Source organism: Anomaloglossus baeobatrachus, chromosome 2 (assembly GCF_048569485.1).
Source record: "Anomaloglossus baeobatrachus isolate aAnoBae1 chromosome 2, aAnoBae1.hap1, whole genome shotgun sequence".
Lineage (NCBI taxonomy): Eukaryota > Metazoa > Chordata > Amphibia > Anura > Aromobatidae > Anomaloglossus > Anomaloglossus baeobatrachus.
Genome location: NC_134354.1, coordinates 481,191,670 through 481,212,607, shown reverse-complemented (window position 1 = coordinate 481,212,607; position 20,938 = coordinate 481,191,670). Strand labels below are relative to the sequence as shown.

Below are 20,938 nucleotides of genomic sequence, written 5' to 3'. Positions count from 1 at the left end.
TATCGCTGCTGCCACCGGTACGATGTTGTTCGTCGTTCCTGCGGCAGCACACATCGCTATGTGTGACACCGCAGGAGCGACGAACATCTACTTACCTGCGTCCACTGGCAATGAGGAAGGAAGCAGGTGGGTGGGGATGTTACGTCCCTGCTCATCTCCGCCCCTCTGCTTCTATTGGCCGGCCGCTTAGTGACGTCGCTATGACTCCGAACGCACCTCCCCCTTGAGGGAGGGATTGTTCGGCGGTCACAGCGACGTCGCTGACCAGGTATGTGTGTGTGACGCTGACGTAGAGATGATGTTCGCTACGGCAGCGAGCACCAAATGTCGCACGAGCGATGGGGGGTGGGGGCTATCGCGCTCGACATCGCCAGCAAATGCTAGCGAGATTGCAGCATGTAAAGTACCCTTTAGAATTGCTATTTCCAATACCTGGCGATTCAGTTCCTGTCCTCCTCTTCTATGAAGAGGCTATTTGCATAGTTTTACATTCTAACTGTGGAGTACGTTTCCAGTTTACTCAATGTACATGATGTTTTCTAATACTAAAAGAGTTAATTATACAATGCACCTTACACAGTAACTTGGGCAAGAATATATCTACATGCATGTTAGGAATTGTGCATACATTTCTTAAAATAGTAAGGTTAGGGCCGTGCTATATATAGATTGATAGAGATAAAAAGAGAATGTTATGCATTACCAAGCAATTTTCTACTATTTTCACTCAAGTACTACACCAAACAGAAGTGGATTCCAAAGAGAGGAAATGTATTAGTCCTTCTTTTATACGTTTACTTGAATCTACTCTTAACGTTGGCCCACAAATTAGCTTCAGACTCAGGCTGGAGTCACACGATCGTATTGCATCCGATGAGAGTGCATCGGGTGCGATATGCTAATGACCCTCAGCTCCCGATCTGCTGCCAGCATGAGCCGAGTGTCGTGCAACTGCAATCCGATCTTGAGATCGGATCACAGCTGTGGAGGTGAGGGAGGGATTATTCTCTCGATCTCCTCCATTGTCAGCTGGTGCGATTATCACACTGCACTCCGATGTTATCCGACTGCAGTCCGATGTTTCACTCACACCCATAGACTTGTATGGGTGCGAGTCACATGTCTCTCGCTGACAATCGCAGCATGCTCAACTTTTCGCTCATCCAGAATCTGGATGAGAAAAAAATCTTACCATCTGCTCTCCCTCATTGAGTAATATTGGTCCGAGTGCAATGTGAGATTTTCTCGCATTGCACTCGTCCGAGTCATATGCTCATGTGGACGTACCGTTAATGTGTAAATTTAGACCTACTTCTATTTGCGTTCCATTTTCATTACCAGGGTATACAGAATGTTTTTAAAATCTAATCGAGAATCTATTATGCTCCATGAGGTGCCGAGGCATTGTAGATGAAAATACGGCTACACAGGCAGTGCTCGATAGAGACTACTGCAGAGCGTTAGCATGAAACCTAGTGTACAAAGCTACAACATTTTACAGAACAAGTGATTAGGGTTTTTAAACCTCATCCACATGTAGCAGAAAAAATCAGCATGAAAATCATAGCATGCTGCAGCTTTTTGTAGCAGATCTCACTCTATGCAATCATTTGTAATCACAGTAAAATATGCAGCTAAATTTGTGTTAAAATTTTACCTGTACTATCTACAGCCAAATCCACTGTGGAAATTTTTTATCATGCGACCCATGTGTCAGCTTAGTCTGAAGACCTTTTTAGACGCCCAATTTTCCCAGTTTTCTAGGTTAATTCCTTCCAACTTCTATTATTCCATAATTGAAGACTGAAACACTTGTTTTGTTGTGTGGGAATATTCCTCCAACCAGTCTCTCGTAGCTAGGCCAGACATGATTGGGATTACGCTAGACTTGTGGCAGCTAAATTCTCACCACGGCGTCCTGAGATTTTCCATAACCATCCCAGGTGCTGTAGATATTTGTCCAATTAGCAGAGCTGTATAGTAAACTGTTGGACAAGTATAGGATTGAGAGTACATAGAGCTGCTGATATACCTGTAATACCTGTGCGTTTGGCAGTTAAAGAGATTGTCACTTTCTAAAAAGAAACAGACTGGCTGTTGACTGATCTGACTAGAATAGATGAAGTACTAAGTTGAACCTCTCCTTTGACATGCTGCATATATAGTTTACGAGGTAACTCCTGTATGGCTTCATTCCCCTGATGAGTATGAGATGCAGAAATCTGCAGCATCGAAAACTCACAAATTACACTTACACGCGTTGAGTATTTCGTGAGGTTTTTTTTTTATCTCAGTATTTATAAGCCAAAACCAAGAGTGGGTAAAAAATGCAGAAGTGGTGACGTGTTTCTATTGAACTTGATCCACTTCTGATTTTGGCTTACAAATACAAAATTATAAGACCATGTGCACACATTGAGTATTTGGTCAGTATTTTATCTCCGTATTTGTAGCCAAAATCAGGAGTGGAACAATCAGAGGAAAAGTATCAAAGAAACAAGTCACCACTTCTGTATTTATTACCCGCTCCTGGTTTTGGCTACAAATACTGAGGTAAAAAAGTCTCCAAATACTCAACATGTGCACATGGCCTAAATTAAGTTGAGTTTCTTCATTGCACTTTTGAGTTAGTTAGTTTTTTTTTCATCCGTTTTTGACACTGCCTTTTTTGTCTTTTTGGTATGTCATGTTTTGACAAATGCCAGAAAGGTTACATGCATTTCTAGTGTGATACCGTAGTAGTCCCTGTAGAAGCAGAGATGGGACAACGCCACATAGCCATGAAAAAATCCAGACAGAGGATAAAATAAGTGATTTTTATTGACGCGTTTCTGAGAGCAATTTCTCCTTCTTCAAGACTTAAATCACAAATATCTGTCCTGAAGAAGGAGAAATTGCTCCCAGAAACGTGGCGACAATAAAAATCACTTATTTATCTTGTGTCTGGATTTTTCTATGGCCATGTGGCGTTGTCCCGTCCTGCTTCTACAAAAACTACTATCATCCCCAAGGATGCTGCAGCAGGCGTCCATGCTTTTTCAGTAGTTGTGGCTTTTCACAACTACCCCAGGTGAGCCTGTTTGTCCTTCCACGGATTATAAGACCCTATCTGCGCTACTTATTTCTTTCCAGTTATCTGATTCCTTACTGTAATAGCACAAAAGCACTAAAAATGCATATGTATTTTTTGGGGGGTTTTCCTTCTAGATTTTCTGTATCTATAATACACACACACAAAACGCAGGGTAGCAGCAAGATAAATTGATATGTTGTGGCTTTCAAACATGCAGGTCAGATTAAGCTGAGATTTCTATAAATAGTATCAACTTTGCTGGGACTGTATGCTGTTTTCTTTTTATTTTGTACACCAAAGATATGCAGCATCCAAAACTTTTCATGCAAATTTCACCAAACTCGCTGAAATGTACACAGCGTGAGATGAGATGTGCCTATATCATCTAATAGGGATTTCTTTAGTGAATAAATGCTCCCAGTGCCCTAAGGCCTTGGGAATACATGTTCTCCATTACCTATACTGAAGCGTGTTCCATTGGAAAAATACCGTTTATGTTCAGAAGCCGGGAGCCAATGATATACATTCCATTCTAGGTTATCTTACTTCCTCATCACACAGATTGTGTCAATAAGATATGTGCCAACACGACCATTTCACCTGCCACATGGGACGTGTGTTCCTCTAGATTATGTTACTACTTGAAAACACCCAGAATATAAGGAATGCTGTTCTTCTGTCATTCTGTATATTCACAGCTCAGGCTTGTTAAGATCTCTGGTTTTATCATTTTCAGGGGAATGTGCTCCACAATTTAGTTAGAGCAGTGAAGCACAAAATGAACAATTTGGAGTCTTTATACAAACCCAATTGCTCTGTCACATCGGTATCTTAGGTCTTGTTATTTACCTATTCACTCTAAAATCCATGCGTAAGTGTACGTTTTATGGATTTTAATGATTTAATAAATATTATTGTTTTAATGCAAGATCCTGCCATCCTCCATATTTTTGTTGCAGAAGCTGGATACCTCTTTAGTATTCACCTGACGACCTGGGAGACAACCCAGGAAACCTCCGTGCGCCGCACCAAGCCTTAACATCCAGTTCTAGGTTATAGTGGGCTATTGAACTTTCTCTGTTTGATTGTCTAGAAGATTGCATCAGCCAGAGAAGGCTCACGACCTTGGATGAAGTTGGGCAGGATTCCCCATAATGCTTTCCAGCTATAACATCACATGATACAGATCACCCAATCAGGAAGGACTATGATAGTTTGTATAAAAGCTGAGTTTGGAAATGCAGCAACCATATTGTATAGTGAAATGATGTTACAGCCAACATTTTTCTTTACAGACTTCCAAAAAGAATAATACATAATTAAAGGTGAAGTCTAATATATACAGTATATAAAGCCTTTATAAATACCTATCTTCAAGTCCAAACCATTTTTGTTATTAGCTGTATTATTATGTTATCTACACTTCTCCCTAACCTGTTATTTCCTAAATTTTACTTTACTTCCTTTGATGTTGAGACACTTTTCAAATGGGACATCACAGGAGGTTGGGGCTGTGCTCCTCTGCAGCATCTATTACCCCTTCTGAAACCAAACATCTTCAGGGGGCAGTGCAGTGGTCACCTGACACAGCTACTGTCACCACCGTCCCCTTACATCCTCGTTCAGTGGAGGTGATGGAGCAGTGGCCACATCTTCTTTTGCCACCGCAGTCAGTGACTACTTCTAATATCACATTTGCTTTCCTTAAAACAGTCAGCGGGGGTGGTGATGGAAGTAGTGCGAGTGACAGCAGCACAGCCGCCTGATGACTATTCATTTTAGGGCAGTGATAGAAGCAGGGTGAGTGATGGCAATGCCACCCCACAGCTTCTATCATCGCCCTCAAAGGAATCAGGCGGTGACCCTGATATTCCAACTCTTTTATTGGCACCCGTTGATGGCAATTCATTTTCAGGGAAAGAGATTGGGATGTTAGAAGTAGTGACTGCGGCGGAGGTGACAGAAGATTTGGTTACTTCTCGATCTGGACTAAAATGTTAACAGGGAACGATGGGGACAATAGCTGTGGTAATTTTACACAGCACCACCCCCTGATGACATCTTTCTTCAGAATAGGTGATAGACGCTGCAGAGCAGTGTGGGCCCCCCCAACATTCTGTAATATCCCATCTCAGACTCCTCTGAAACGAAACGTTACAGGAAGTAAAGAAAAAAATACGAAACCGAAGGATAGGGAGAAGTGTATGTAATTTTAATAATAAAGCTAATTACAAAAGTGCTTAAGACTTAAATATAAAGCCCTTCATAAATACCCATCTTTATCAGACCACACTTATAAGATTATAATTTGTAAAAGTCCACAGCCCATAATTGTGATATGAAAAGATTGGCTGCATTCTCTATGAGCTGTAGAAGAATGATGATTACAGTTATAAAAATCTGTGCAAGTGTCTCCAATTTCTAATCTCACCTATGCATCAATTTTTTCTTTTTCTGAACAGATGAAATACGGTAAGTGCCCTATGTCTATTGACTACCCAGGAATTCCTGCAGCCTTGGTCACAGCTCACAACTTGTCAATATAGAGAGAGAAAGTCATAAAACGTTGGATAAATTTTACACATAATGTGTGACAACACAGCCATGACAAATTGTCACAATCAGTTTACCCATAGCTATATATGTTGGGGTCTTTAGGATATTACTAAGGCAGTGTTTATGCCATTTGAGCTTGAAAAGAACTGCATACAGTCTCGGGACACCTCAGTTTTATACACATCTTTTACGGCAATTCACCGCAAATCAAATTTTGGTGAAAAAGTTGCTGTTCTCTTTCCCTACCCATACACTTTACTAAAGGATTATTAATGCTTAAAAGAAAAAAAACACTATGTTAAAAATGTACAGAGCCCTGAAAGACTCAAGTTCTACTTCAGAACAGTAGATATTCCTTGCAAACACTTGTCCGATACTTTTCAACAAGTGATTAGAAAGCGTCCAGTAAGGTTGGCGTACCTAATGGCTGCACACTTTTGAAGGTAATACGTCAACTTTTCCTGCAAAATCATGTGACCATTGTGCAATTGCTGCTGCATTATGGAAATCAATGTATAGAATAATATACAGTACAGACCAAAAGTTTGGACACATCTTCTCATCTCTAGAACAACTGTTAAGAGGAGACTTTGTGCAGCAGGCCTTCATGGTAAAATAGCTGCTAGGAAACCACTGCTAAGGACAGGCAACAAGCAGAAGAGACTTGTTTGGGCTAAAGAACACAAGGAATGGACATTAGACCAGTGGAAATCTGTGCTTTGGTCTGCCGAGTCCAAATTTGAGATCTTTGGATCCAACCACCGTGTCTTTGAAGAAAAGGTGAACGGATGGACTCTACATGGCTGGTTCCCACCGTGAAGCATGGAGGAGGAGGTGTGATGGTGTGGGGGTGCTTTGCTGGTGACACTATTGGGGATTTATTCAAAATTGAAGGCATACAGAACCAGCATGCCTACCACAGCATCTTGCAGCGGCGTGCTATTCCATCCGGTTTGCGTTTAGTTGGACCATCATTTATTTTTCAACAGGACAATGACCCAAAACACACCTCCAGGCTGTGTAAGGGCTATTTGACTAAGAAGGAGACTGATGGGGTGCTACGCCAGATGACCTGGTCTCCACAGTCACCAGACCTGAACCCAATCAAGATGGTTTGGGGTGAGCTGGACCGCAGAGTGAAGGCAAAAGGGCCAACAAGTGCTAAGCATCTCTGGGAACTCCTTCAAGACTGTTGGAAAACCATTTCCGGTGACTACCTCTTGAAGCTCATCAAGAGAATGCCAAGAGTGTGCAAATTAGTAATGAAAGCAAAAGGTGGCTACTTTGAAGAACCTAGAATATAAGACATTTTCAGTTGTTTCACACTTTTTTAAGTATTTCATTCCACATGTTTTAATTCATAGTTTTGATGCCTTCAATGTGAATCTACAATTTTCAGAGTCCTGAAAATAAAGAAAAGTCTTTGAGAATTTGTGCCCAAACTTTTGGTCTGTACTGTACGTTATATTCGTAGGTTGTACAATGACATTAATAGGACATTTAGCCCTGTGTTTTTTTTAAATCTGACTTGTCACTTTATGTGGTAATTAGTGATAAGTGGTCTGTGCTTGTAAAGAGCAGTCAGATGCTTGGATGGGCGCGACTTGTGTACAGAGTATAATGTAAGTCAATGGGGAACTTGGGCATTTTTCTGCCAACTCTTGCGGGAAAATGCAGGTTCCCAATGACTTCCACTATACTTGGTACACGAGTCACACCCATCAAAGCATCCTGCTCGTTACAAGTACTGAGCAACCGAGCATGGTAGTGCTCGCTCATCAATAGTGATGATCATTCTGGAATGTTTCAACATATCCCTTTGATCATCACTTTTTTCGTGACGCATTGTACTTTGTTGCTGGTATGTTTCCTTCATTATCTTTTCTGTCTATGATGTTGAAAATTTCGAAAAAAAAAATTAGCAATTTTAAAATTCTGAATGTTTATATCTTTATACTAGATAGGTAATAAAGAACATTTCCCTTATGTAGAGATGAGCGAACCCAAGATACGATGCTCGGGTGCCACTCGCGTGAGCATCACTGTGCTCAGGTATGCTTGGTGCTCAGCCCAGTGTTAGCCGCTTGCAGTGTTTGAATGGCTCGCACTGAGGGTAAAATCGGAGTGTAGTGTGTACAAAAAAAATGGAAAAACCTCAACTGCCCCCGGAAGTGATCTGTTTATGGCTGGCTGTATGTGGGTGTAGATTCGAACTACCCAACAAGTGAGGTCAAGTCCGGGTCCCAAACCGAACTTTATCTAAAGTCCGGCTGAACCAAATTTACATGGATCCACTCATCTCTACCTTTATATCTACTTTTTTATCCGGATCATATTTCCAAAGTCCCTTTAGTTTGTTAGCATGTTACAAGGGTTTAACATTTAGCAGCAATTTTTCATTTTTTTTTTTAGGAAACGTTAAAAAATTTTTTTTCCATTAAATTCTTGTTAACATCCTAACAGACCATCATAGCTGTGGACTCTGCAGCTATTGTTTGGCCTCAGGTTGCTATGGTATCCATCGGGATTATATATTATGATGGCGGGATGCTTATGGGGTTTAAGAGGGAGCCTTCTTCCGCTGTTAGCCACCTAGATGCTTTTGTCACTATTGATAGTAGCATGTAGGGGGGGGGGGGGGGTTTAAAATCCTACAGTCCATACTAGCACAGGGTGTCTGACATCCACTGCATTTTCCCCAGTCGTGGGGGTGCTATTTTTATTCCTTAGGTTAGTTAAAAAGCATATACTGTAGGTGGTCATTAACCTTTTCCTATCCTGAGTCCCCCCGGAGGGACATTCCAAAAATTCCGTTACGCTCCTTTGTCCCCTGGCAGGGAACATCCATAATTCATATGCATTTTTCTGTCCTAAGTCCCTTCTAGCTGGCCACTGAGTGGAAAGTCCCTTTTCTAAGCATAGCAGGCCGGACTTCGCGCATAGTGCTATTAGGATTTCAATGGGCAGAATAGGAAATTTTATTGGATAGGAAAAGGTTAAGGGGTTAATTAAGAATGTTTAAATCATCTTTCTACCTGTCACAATGGAGAATAACGTGTTTTTCACTCTAACCATAATTTAAAATGTATTTAGAAATCAAAATGATAACCATTGTGCTAAATATAAATAAAGACATGATCTTAAAATAGGAATGGCCATTAAATGTGAAGGCTAATGTTTAACAATATAATTATCTCCATTAGTAATAATTTCCTGGGATTGTCAGAGATGAACACAAGTATAGCATTGTCAAATTACCACAAAGCATCAGACAAGGTGGCCTTGTTTTCATCCGGTGACTTCTACAGTCGGCACACAATGGGAAGACGTCCCTCTTTCCATATGATGCACTCTTCCGTCTTCCTCTGTATATTACACAGCTGGTACTGGATGAGATTATACCGGCCCCACTGGGGTTCTCGTTACACTCTCTGACCTAGTTTTTCTTTTCCCTTTTTTTTTTTTTTTTTTTCCCTCTTTCTCTTTTGTGCGAACAGCATTACGATCTGTTAAATAATGTATTTTTTTCCTCATTCTTCATATCAAGTACTGATTAGAAATTAAATGAAAATTTCTTCGGCGCTCCATTGGGAGACCCAGACGATTGGGTGTATAGCACTGCCTCCGGAGGCCACACAAAGCAATTACACTAAAAAGTGTAAGGCCCCTCCCCTTCTGGCTATACACCCCCAGTGGGATCACTGGCTCACCAGTTTTCTGCTTTGTGCGAAGGAGGTCAGACATCCACGCATAGCTCCACTGTTTAGTCAGCAGCAGCTGCTGACTATGTCGGATGGAAGAAAAGAGGGCCCATACTAGGGCCCCCAGCATGCTCCCTTCTCACCCCACTCTTGTCGGCGGTGTTTGTTAAGGTTGAGGTACCCATTGCGGGTACGGAGGCTGGAGCCCACATGCTGTTTTCCTTCCCCATCCCCCTGAGGGGCTCTGAGGAAGTGGGATCTTACCGGCCCCCAAGCCCTGAGGCCGGGCTCCATCCACAGACCCATGGAACCTGCTGGATACGGAGCTGGGTACCGTTCAGGGACATGGCCCTGCGACATTAAGGTACTCTGTGTCCCCGTATGTACAGGCCGCGCACACTCCAGACTTGCTGGGTGTGCTAGTGCGCCGGGGACAGTAGCGCTGCGCGCTGGGGTTACAGTCACTACAGTTTGTCTGAGTGACTTTATGTGTTGGGGACTGCCGCGCCGGCCGCCCCTGGAGCGGCGGCGCGGCTGCGACTTGTAGTGCGCCGGGGACTTAGCGCCGACCGTGCTTTTACGACGGCGTCGCTTATAAATTTAGTCCCCGGCTTCTGCGGCCTAGCTCCGCTTCGTTCCCGCCCCCGCCCTGTCAATCACGGCAAGGGAGAGACGCTGTACGATTAATCAGCGCCGAGGGCTGGAGCCTTATTTACATGCTCCAGCCCTCTCACTGAGCACAGGGGGACGCAGGTTTCCCGCTCTTTGTCTGCACACGCCCAGGGCCCGTCCCTCTCCATAGGACGCCGGCAGCCATTCCTACATGCAGTCTGGCTGGAGAACGGACACAGGCTCTGGGAGACCCAGACAAGGGATTTCTGGCGACCACACCCCCGCGTTTAGCGGGCGGTAAGCAGCACTTAAGTGCTGGCCCCACTAGTGCCACAGTGTGATATTTGTGTACTTTTTTCTCTGTACCATATATATATATATATTGCACTGTAAGGTCGCTTCTTGGCTGTATACCCCAATTGCTCTGAGGAGACGACAACATGTCATCCGCAAAACGCAAGGGTGCCAAGACACAGGCTGTGATCGCTGCTTGTGCCGCTTGTGGGGCTAATCTACCGGCAGGTTACAATGACCCCCATTGTGTGCAATGTTCGGTCCCTGTGCCACTTCGTCAGCCGGAGCCTATGGTGGTAGTGGCCCAGGCAGAGTCGCCGGTGAACCCTGTCCCGGTGACGGGGACAGAGTTTGCAGTTTTTGCTGACAGGATGTCTGTCACTATGACAAAAATCCTAGAGACCTTGCAGGCCAGGCCAGTTACTCAGTCCATGGACACTGCTGCGGCAATGTTCCCCGGTCCCCCTCAGTTGGAGTTAATCCGTGCTTCAAGGGGGTCCCAGGCATCTCAGGCTGAAGGCTCTGACTCAGATGACAGTCCCAGGCAGCCTAAGCGAGCTCGCTGGGAGAGACCCTCCACGTCATCACGCGGATCAGGGTCTCAACGAGAAGAGTCTCTACATGATGAGACAGAGGAGGGGGATCAGGAGTCTAATCCTGAAACCCCTCTCAATCTGGATACTCCTGATGGTGACGCCATGGTAAATGACCTTATAGGGGCCATCAATAGTCTATTGGAAATTTCTCCCCCTGCCCCTTCTGCAGAGGAGGCAGCTGCACAGCAGGAGAAGTTCCATTTCAGGTATCCCAAGCGTAAACTGAGTACTTTTCTGGACCACGCTGACTTCAGAGAATCAGTCCAGAAACACCATGCCTACCCAGATAAGCGTTTCTCCAAACGTCTTAAGGATACACGTTATCCCTTTCCTCCTGACGTGGTCAAACGCTGGACCCAGTGTCCAAAGGTGGACCCCCCCAATCTCCAGGCTTGCGGCTAGATCCATAGTTGCAGTGGAAGATGGGGCTTCACTTAAAGATGCCAATGACAGACAGATGGACCTTTGGTTAAAGTCTGTCTATGAAGCTATCGGCGCGTCGTTTGCTCCAGCATTCGCGGCCGTGTGGGCACTCCAAGCTATTTCAGCTGGCCTGGCACAGGTGGACTCTATCATATGTCCAGCAGTGCCGCGAGTAGCGTCCCTAACCTCGCAAATGTCTGCATTTGCGACTTACGCTATCAACGCTGTCCTGGACTCTACAAGCCGTACCTCAATTGCGTCTGCCAACTCTGTTGTCTTGCGCAGAGCCTTGTGGTTAAAGGAATGGAAAGCGGATTCTGCTTCCAAAAAATGTTTAACCAGCTTGCCACTATCTGTAGATAGACTGTTTGGTGAACAATTGGCTGAAATCATTAAGCAATCCAAAGGTAAGGACTCCTCCTTACCCCAGCCCAGATCAAGCAAACCTCAACAGAGGAAGTGGCAGTCGAGGTTTCGGTCCTTTCGAGGCTCCAGCAAGACCCAATTCTCCTCGTCCAAAGGGACTCAGAAGGAGCAAAGGAGCTCAGATTCCTGGCGGGCTCATTCACGCCCCAAGAAAGCAACCGGAGGAACCGCTTCCAAGGCGGCTGCCTCATGACTTTCGGCCTCAGCCCTCCGCATCCTCGGTCGGTGGCAGGCTCTCCCGCTTTTGCGACATTTGGCTGCCACAGGTCAAAGACCGGTGGGTGGCAGACATTTTGTCTCACGGGTACAGGATAGAATTCAGTTCTCGTCCTCCGCCTCGGTTCTTCAGAACCTCCCCACATCCCGACCGAGCAGATGCCCTTCTGCAAGCGGTGTGCTCACTAAAAGCAGAAGGAGTGGTGATCCCTGTTCCTCTGCAGGAACAAGGGCAAGGTTTTTACTCCAATCTCTTCGTGGTTCCAAAAAAGGACGGCTCGTTCCGTCCTGTTCTGGACCTAAAGCTGCTCAACAAGCATGTGAACGCCAGGCGGTTCCGGATGGAATCCCTCCGCTCTGTCATTGCCTCAATGTCTCAAGGAGATTTCCTTGCATCAATAGACATCAAAGATGCTTCTCTCCACGTGCCGATTGCTACAGAGCACCAACGTTTCCTACGTTTCGTGATAGGAGACGACCATCTCCAGTTCGTAGCTCTGCCATTTGGTCTGGCGACAGCCCCTCGGGTGTTCACCAAGATCATGGCGGCAGTGGTAGCAGTCTTGCATTCTCAGGGACATTCGGTGATCCCTTACTTAGACGATCTACTTGTCAAAGCACCCTCTCAAGAGGCATGCCAACACAGCCTGAATGTTGCGCTGGAGACTCTCCAGACTTTCGGGTGGATCATCAACTTTTCAAAGTCAAACCTGGCACCGACTCAATCACTAACGTATCTTGGCATGGAGTTTCATACTCTCTCAGCGATAGTGAAGCTTCCGCTGGACAAGCAGCGGTCTCTACGGACAGGGGTGCAGTCTCTCCTTCAGGGTCAGTCGCACCCCTTAAGGCGCCTCATGCACTTCCTAGGGAAGATGGTGGCAGCAATGGAGGCAGTCCCGTTCGCGCAGTTTCATCTGCGTCCACTTCAATGGGACATTCTCCGCCAGTGGGACGGGAAGACAACTTCCCTAGACAGGAAAGTCTCCCTTTCTCAGACGGCCAAGGATTCTCTGCTATGGTGGCTTCTTCCCACCTCATTAACGCAGGGAAGATCATTCCTGCCCCCATCCTGGGCAGTGGTCACGACAGACGCGAGTTTGTCAGGGTGGGGAGCAGTTTTTCTCCACCACAGGGCTCAAGGGACGTGGACTCACCAGGAGTCCACACTTCAGATCAATGTTCTGGAAATCAGGGCAGTGTATCTTGCCCTATTAGCCTTCCAGCAGTGGCTGGCAGGAAAGCAGATCCGAATTCAGTCGGACAACTCCACAGCGGTGGCATACATCAACCACCAAGGAGGGACACGCAGTCGGCAAGCCTTCCAGGAAGTCAGGCGGATTCTGATGTGGGTAGAGGAAAGAGCATCCACCATATCAGCAGTTCACATCCCGGGCGTAGAAAACTGGGAAGCAGACTTCCTCAGTCGCCAGGGCATGGACGCAGGGGAATGGTCCCTTCACCCGGACGTGTTTCAGGAAATCTGCCGCCGCTGGGGGGTGCCGGACGTCGACCTAATGGCGTCTCGGCACAACAACAAGGTCCCGACCTTCATAGCGCGGTCTCGCGATCAAAGAGCTCTGGCGGCAGACGCCTTAGTGCAAGATTGGTCGCAGTTCCGGCTCCCTTATGTGTTTCCACCTCTGGCACTCTTGCCCAGAGTGCTACGCAAGATCAGATCCGATTGCAGCCGCGTCATACTCGTCGCCCCAGACTGGCCGAGGAGGTCGTGGTACCCGGATCTGTGGCATCTCACGGTCGGCCAACCGTGGGCACTACCAGACCGTCCAGACTTACTGTCCCAAGGGCCGTTTTTCCATCGGAATTCTGCGGCCCTGAACCTGACTGTGTGGCCATTGAGTCCTGGATCCTAGCGTCTTCAGGATTATCCCAAGGGGTCGTGGCCACCATGAGACAGGCTAGGAAGTCCACTTCTGCTAAGATCTACCACAGAACGTGGAAGATTTTCTTATCCTGGTGCTCTGCACAAGGAGTGTCCCCCTGGCCATTCGCGTTACCTGTCTTTCTTTCCTTCCTGCAATCTGGGTTGGAAAAGGGCTTGTCGCTCGGCTCCCTTAAAGGGCAAGTCTCGGCACTATCCGTGTTTTTTCAGAAGCGTCTAGCACGACTTTCTCAGGTGCGCACGTTCCTGCAGGGGGTTTGTCATATCGTACCTCCGTACAGGCGGCCGTTAGATCCGTGGGATCTAAACAAGGTCCTTGTTACTCTCCAGAAGCCGCCCTTCGAGCCTCTGAGGGATGTGTCACTTTCTCGACTCTCACAGAAAGTGGCCTTTCTGGTAGCGGTCACGTCTCTTCGGAGAGTGTCTGAACTAGCAGCGCTGTCATCCAAAGCTCCTTTCCTGGTGTTCCACCAGGACAAGGTAGTGCTGCGCCCCATTCAGGAGTTTCTCCCTAAGGTGGTATCCTCTTTTCATCTTAATCAGGATATCTCCTTGCCTTCCTTTTATCCGCATGCAGTTCATCGGTATGAAAAGGATTTACATTTGTTGGATCTGGTGAGAGCACTCAGAATCTACATTTCCCGCACGGCGCCCCTGCGCCGCTCGGATGCACTCTTTGTCCTTGTCGCTGGTAAGCGCAAAGGGTCGCAGGCTTCCAAAGCCACCCTGGCTCGATGGATCAAAGAACCAATTCTTGAAGCCTACCGTTCTGCTGGGCTTCCGGTTCCATCAGGGCTGAAGGCCCATTCTACCAGAGCCGTGGGTGCGTCCTGGGCATTACGGCACCAGGCTACGGCTCAGCAGGTGTGCCAGGCAGCTACCTGGTCGAGTCTGCACACTTTCACCAAACATTATCAGGTGCATACCTATGCTTCGGCGGACGCCAGCCTAGGTAGAAGAGTCCTGCAGGCGGCAGTTGCCTCCCCGTAGGGGAGGGCTGTCTTTGCAGCTCTAACATGAGGTATTTCTTTACCCACCCAGGGACAGCTTTTGGACGTCCCAATCGTCTGGGTCTCCCAATGGAGCGCCGAAGAAGAAGGGAATTTTGTTACTTACCGTAAATTCCTTTTCTTCTAGCTCCTATTGGGAGACCCAGCACCCGCCCTGTTGTCCTTCGGGATTTTTGGTTGTTTTTCGGGTACACATGTTGTTCATGTTGAATGGTTTTCAGTTCTCCGATGTTACTTCGGAGTGAATTTGTTTAAACCAGTTCTTGGCTTTCCTCCTTCTTGCTTTTGCACTAAAACTGGTGAGCCAGTGATCCCACTGGGGGTGTATAGCCAGAAGGGGAGGGGCCTTACACTTTTTAGTGTAATTGCTTTGTGTGGCCTCCGGAGGCAGTGCTATACACCCAATCGTCTGGGTCTCCCAATAGGAGCTAGAAGAAAAGGAATTTACGGTAAGTAACAAAATTCCCTTCTTTTTGGGGGGGGTGAAATGAAATCTGTGTAATTAACATTTCATTTTTCAGCAATAATTTGTTAGAAGATGTTTTTCAAGATTTTTTTTTTTTTTTTTTTTTTAGTCTCAGATTATTGTTGTGTTCAGCATTATTTTTCTTTCCTGATAAAGTTAAGAAATCCCTGTAGGACTCCATTAAAAATCAATGGGCTCTCTCTGGTTTATGCTCGAACCTTTTCAAATCAGATTCAACATAACTGCTGTCATAGTTAGTATATGAACAGAAGCCATAACACTAATGTGAGCAAAGCATAAAGGGGATGTTAAGGGGATTGTCCACTACTTTTACATTGATGGCCTCTCCTTAAGTTAGGTCATCAATGTTTGTTTGGCTGGGGTCCGACACCATGCACCTGCGCTGATCAGCTGTTCTCCGTGCCGGTGTGTGTAGCAGACGGCAGGCAATTCTTAGTTCCGCAGCTGCTCTGTCAACTGATAGTGGCCGTAGCCGTGTACTGCACATCCACCTGCCATTTTAAATCACTAGGAGGTGGATGTGCAGTACCCAGCCTCTGCCGCTATCAGAAGACACGGCAGCTCTGGTACTGAGCGTTTCCGGCCACAGGCTGCAAGAACACTTGATTGGCGGGGGTACGCAGTGTCGGACCACAGCCAGTCGGACATTGATGACCTATCCTGAGGATAGGCTATCAATGTAAAGGTAGTTGGACAACCTTTTAAGAACTGAACTGATGACCTATCGATGGAATAGATCATCACTGTGTGAAGGGTGAGTATCCGATTCTCAGCACCACCAATCAGCTGAAGTCTACACCATCAATTGTTATATTTAAAGGTTAACTATTGTTTTCATTTGTTTCATAAATAGTACACATGAAATTAGGAAATTTTGTCATATATCGTATCAGAGAAATCTGCTTTGTTTTCCACCCAAACTGATCTTTCATTCTCAAAATACTCAAATGCAGATTTTTACATTACTGAGATGGGAGATGACAGTTGGTGCTTATAGAGTTCTATGGAGAACTGTATCTGTCATTTCAGGCCAACTTGCAACAAAATGTCTGTCTGTCTCGAGGTTCTTCTCCCCTCTCCCCAGCGCCATAGAATTGTATAAGCACTAACTGGTATCTTCTATCTCAGTAATGGAAAAATTTGTCTTCATTGAATACCGATTTTACCCATGAATTCAGAGTGAAAGTCCAATGCTGGTGGAAAAAGAACAACATTGGTTTGATAAGATATATTGCAAAGTTGGTTATTTTCATGTGTACTATTGAGTTATGACATAATATTGTGGATACCCTTTAAGCAGGGACAGATATAGCATTAGTACAGCCACACAGGGGCCAAGAGGTTAGGGGGTCCATTTCTACCTCCCAAGTAGGGGGGAATTGTGCATTTTGATGAGTTTCTGGGCTACAAATGGCCCATATATTGTTGTTGCACAGGGGCCCTTTTCTGTCTGTGTATGCCAGTGCCTCTTCATCAGTAGTGTTTTGTTGAAGTATCACAGAGACATGTCTGAAGTTTTCCTTCACGATCTGTGGCACAGCAGTCTGAATATATTTAGGTCATTGTCAATGACAACAGTCTGCACTGCTGCTGTGGACAAACTGATAAAACACATGATGGGACCACTTATTGGAGGTCCTTACTGTTTTTAGGGTATCTCACAGCTCTTAAGTGCCTTTAAGGCTTGACTGTGCTAAGGAAGAGCGCTCTGGAAGCCTTGTAAGGTTAGATGCTGGCATTAATAAGAAATGTGAAGGATTTTTTCACTTTTACAATAATCACCTTTTTTCCTCTTCTAGGCAAAGTAGCAATACTAAAGGAAGATCTGCAAAAATACAACAACAGAGAAACCTGGTTTCAAGTACAGCATGTGGATGCAAATTCAGAAGTACAGGTGAGTGTACAGCAATAATCACAATCCGTAATAACTTCATTGTGTAATTTCCTGGAATGTTGGAGCCTATTCACACTGTTCTGCTGTGTCTGTTAGACTAGGGACCACAGGGGCAGACTATTCTCCTTACGGAGACCTGACAAACCAGTCTGGCTGTCAGTGGTGAGGGGACGTATAGCTGCAATGCCCCTCTGGGAATTATTCAAATTGTCTCTCTAGGAAAGGAGACAAACTTTAGCGCCACCTATTAGAAGTAGCAATCCTAAAAGTCAAAAGTGGCCTTTTAACAAGCCTTTTCATATGACCTAGTTTTTATGCCAGATCAGAATTCCAATTTGCAGACATGGTGTTTCGGGGTGATTGCCCCACAGACAATTGACATGTCTGCAGCTTGGAAAGTTGCACCGCAGGTCAGTTTTTGCTGATTTAAAAACAAGCACAGTGGGCATGAGAGTTTTAAAAATCCCATCCACTATGCTTGTACTGTACAACGAAGCGTTTTGGATGCAGCGAAACCACGCTACATCCAAAATGCTACAAGCACTGATCGTGGGCATGCAGCCTTAAAGCTGTGATGTCACAAATACAGCTCAAGTGACCACTGCAGCCAATCACTGGACTCAATGAATCCAGCAATGTAGTGATTGGCTGTAGCGGTCGAATTCATTGTTGTAATGATGTCACCAATCCAAGTAAAATATATGGATATATAAAAAATAAATGGCAACTGGGAGCAGCAGAGTGTGAGTTCTGCTAGTTTACCTATATTTTTAGCGAATGCAAGATTTATGAGCTTGAATATAGAAAACCCCTTTAATACAACAAAATAAGGTATTGGAAGATGGCAAAAAGGGTCGTTATGCCAAGTCTACAGAGACTTAAAGCACTCCTTTGGCTATTGTCTGGTTAAACAGAGCCTTCTTAGCACAAAACTATAATTCTTGTTGCTATAGACCTATTTTCCTACGTCTTCCTTGGTATCTATGAAAAAAAGGAATCTGGCACTTATGAGTGCCAGATTTCTTTTTTTTTCATATTTTGCAGGGTTGGGACCCTATCTATGCACCATTTATATACGGAGTGCCGTTTCTTCCTTATCTTTCCTTGGTATCTAATCATACAGCAGATTGGAGAATTGCAAATTCTGGTGGTGTAGTCTGGGGCACATGTTAGTGTTATTGACTTTTCTCCACTATACCTATTAAAGAGGACCTGCCACTAGGTCAAAAGTGGTCAGATTTTGCTCTTATTTTATTTCTGTTGCTCCTCGGAGTATTCCGCTTTTCTCATTTTTAAAATCCGCCATACGGATCCAGAGATATGGGCCTTTTTTATTTAGTGCTTATGTTTATGGCCTTTACTAAGGGGGCGTTTCATTATTTCCTTGAGGGCGTGTCTTTAACCTGCTCTCCATTATTACCCTGTGAGACACGCCCCTTTGATAAAGACCTAAAAATAAGCACTAAATAAAAATCCCATATCTCTGGAGTCGTATAATAGATTTTAAAAAAGTAAAAAACCGACTACTCAGTGGAACAGGAGGAAAAAAATAAGCGCAAAAACTGGTCACTTTTAACCTGATGGCAGGTGCTCTTTAAATTCAATCTCTTTACAATACAGCCCATTATATGAGCACTCAATCCTACCTGTGAAATGCGATTGCCTTGTAAGCGGTTGTTAATGTGCTGTGTTTCACTGATATTACCCTTAGGCATCTTCATAATAGGACTTTGGTTGGAGAAACATCAAATTTACCCTGAGCAGTGCTCTGAAATAACCAAAGCACGTATTGTGTTATGCCAAAATGTAATTTCAGTCTTTTAGAAAGCCATGTTCTTCTTTGTAATGTTCTCTGTGTATAAATAGTAGGACATCCAGGCAGAAACATTAATCTACAGCAGCCCATAATTGTGCGGTGATTGGGTTAGTGTACAAGCAGGGGATGAGAAAGCTTTGATATTACAGATGTCCTGACCATATACCAAGCTGGAAGATTTACTTTCTATATTTATACTTAAACATAGTGGATTACACGGCTGGGTGGTGCTCCTTATTCAGCTGTTACTCATTTTGGCGACTGTCTGGCCTTAGTGGGTAACGTATTAGAACAACTGTGTGGGTCATTACTCATCAGTACATGCACATTTTTGGGAAAAACAAAACTTGTGCTGATCAGCTGTCTAAATGGCAAAGTGTATGATTTTTTTTTTTTACTTCAACATGAATCCAATATTTTTTGTTGTTTACTTTTAGAATTTTTTAAAGGGAACCTGTCACCAGATTTTTACCTATTAGGCTATGTGCGCACGTTGCGTAAATACATGCAGTTACGCTGCGCTTTGTAGTGCAGCGTAACTGCATGCGTCCTGCGTCCCCTGCACAGTCTATGGAGATTGTGCAGGGGCCGTGCGCACGTGGCGTTTAAGAGCGCAGCGCTTCAGCTACTGCCAAAGCGCTGCGCAAAAAGAAGTGACATGTCACTTCTTTCCTGCGCTTTGCCGGCAGCTCCTGCTCTGTCTATGGGAGGAGCTGCAGGCAGAGCGCATGGAATCGGCTTTTTTTTTTTTTTCACTACGGACATTTCTGCAGCGATTTAAAGAGCACATGTGCTCTTCAGATCGCTGCAGAAATTTCTGCAGTGAAGTACGCAACGTGCGCACATAGCCTTAAACTCAAAGGATCACCTTCTGCAGCTCTTTGGCTGCATTCTATGAAGGTGCACCTTGACCGTGACTCTCCTTCCAAACCCCAAAAAAGACTTTATAAAACCTGGCCGTTAGGTATGCTAATTAACTTGGTTGGCCAGATGGACGGGCTCATTTTCTCCTCCTTTATCCCTCTCCTGCCGCTGATCGCCGTCCTCCTTCCTTGATTGACGGGATGATGCCCTCCGTTATTCTCCTTGTCACATTTTCAAATCTCGTGCCTATGCAGTTAGGTCTGCTCGCGCAGGCCCAGTTCGCTCTGCTGTATCGCAGCCAGAGCAGAAAACATAGCTGCCCTAGCTCGTGCCAGTAAGCTAAATGCACAGGCGCGAGATTATGGGCGGGTACAAGCATGGCGCTGGTGAGGTCGGCACCCTCACCAGCGCCATGCTCGTACCTGCCCATAATCTCGTGCCTGCGCATTTAGCTCACCGGCACTAGCTAGGGCAGCTATGTTTTCTGCTCTGGCCGCTATATAGCAGAGCGCCTGCACGAGCAGACCTAACTGCACAGTCACAAGATTTGAAAATGCGACAAGGAGGATGACGGAGGGCGTTAGACCGTCAATTACGGAAGGACGGCGATCAGCGGCAGGAGGGGGATAAAGGAGCAGAAAATGAGCCCGCCCATCTGGCCAACCAAGGTAATTAGCATACCTAACGACCAAGTTTTATAAAGTTATTTTTGGGGTTTGGAGGGTGAGTCAGGGCCAAGGTGCACCTTCATAGAATGCAGCCCAAGAGCTGCAGAAGGGATTCTTTTAGTTTAATAGGTAAAAATCTGGTGACAGGTTCCCTTTAAAGGGGCTAGAACTTTTTTTTTTAAATCAGGTTAATTTTTATTTATCAACCAAATTACAGTCAAACAAAAACAGCACACAGATTACATAACAGTGCACCCGTAGTACATGCCCTACAAGGTTATAAGTCACAAAGTATGTATTAATTTCCAATGCTCTACCCATAACAGAGATTAAGGAAATGTTGTTAGCAACCATATGCGCTCCAGCAGCACGCAAATCACCCTACTGCAGTAGATTTAT

At 45.2% G+C, this 20,938-nt stretch overlaps 1 protein-coding gene across 1 annotated transcript in view; it reads left to right on the top strand.

Annotated features, from left to right (window-relative positions):
- RASA3 (RAS p21 protein activator 3) overlaps positions 1 to 20,938 on the top strand; it is a 390,943-nt gene that overhangs the window by 182,739 nt on the left and 187,266 nt on the right. Inside the window, exon 4 of the mRNA XM_075336422.1 lies at positions 17,097 to 17,191. Coding sequence (XP_075192537.1) covers positions 17,097 to 17,191 — 95 coding nt within the window. The remainder of the gene's footprint in view (positions 1 to 17,096; positions 17,192 to 20,938) is intronic.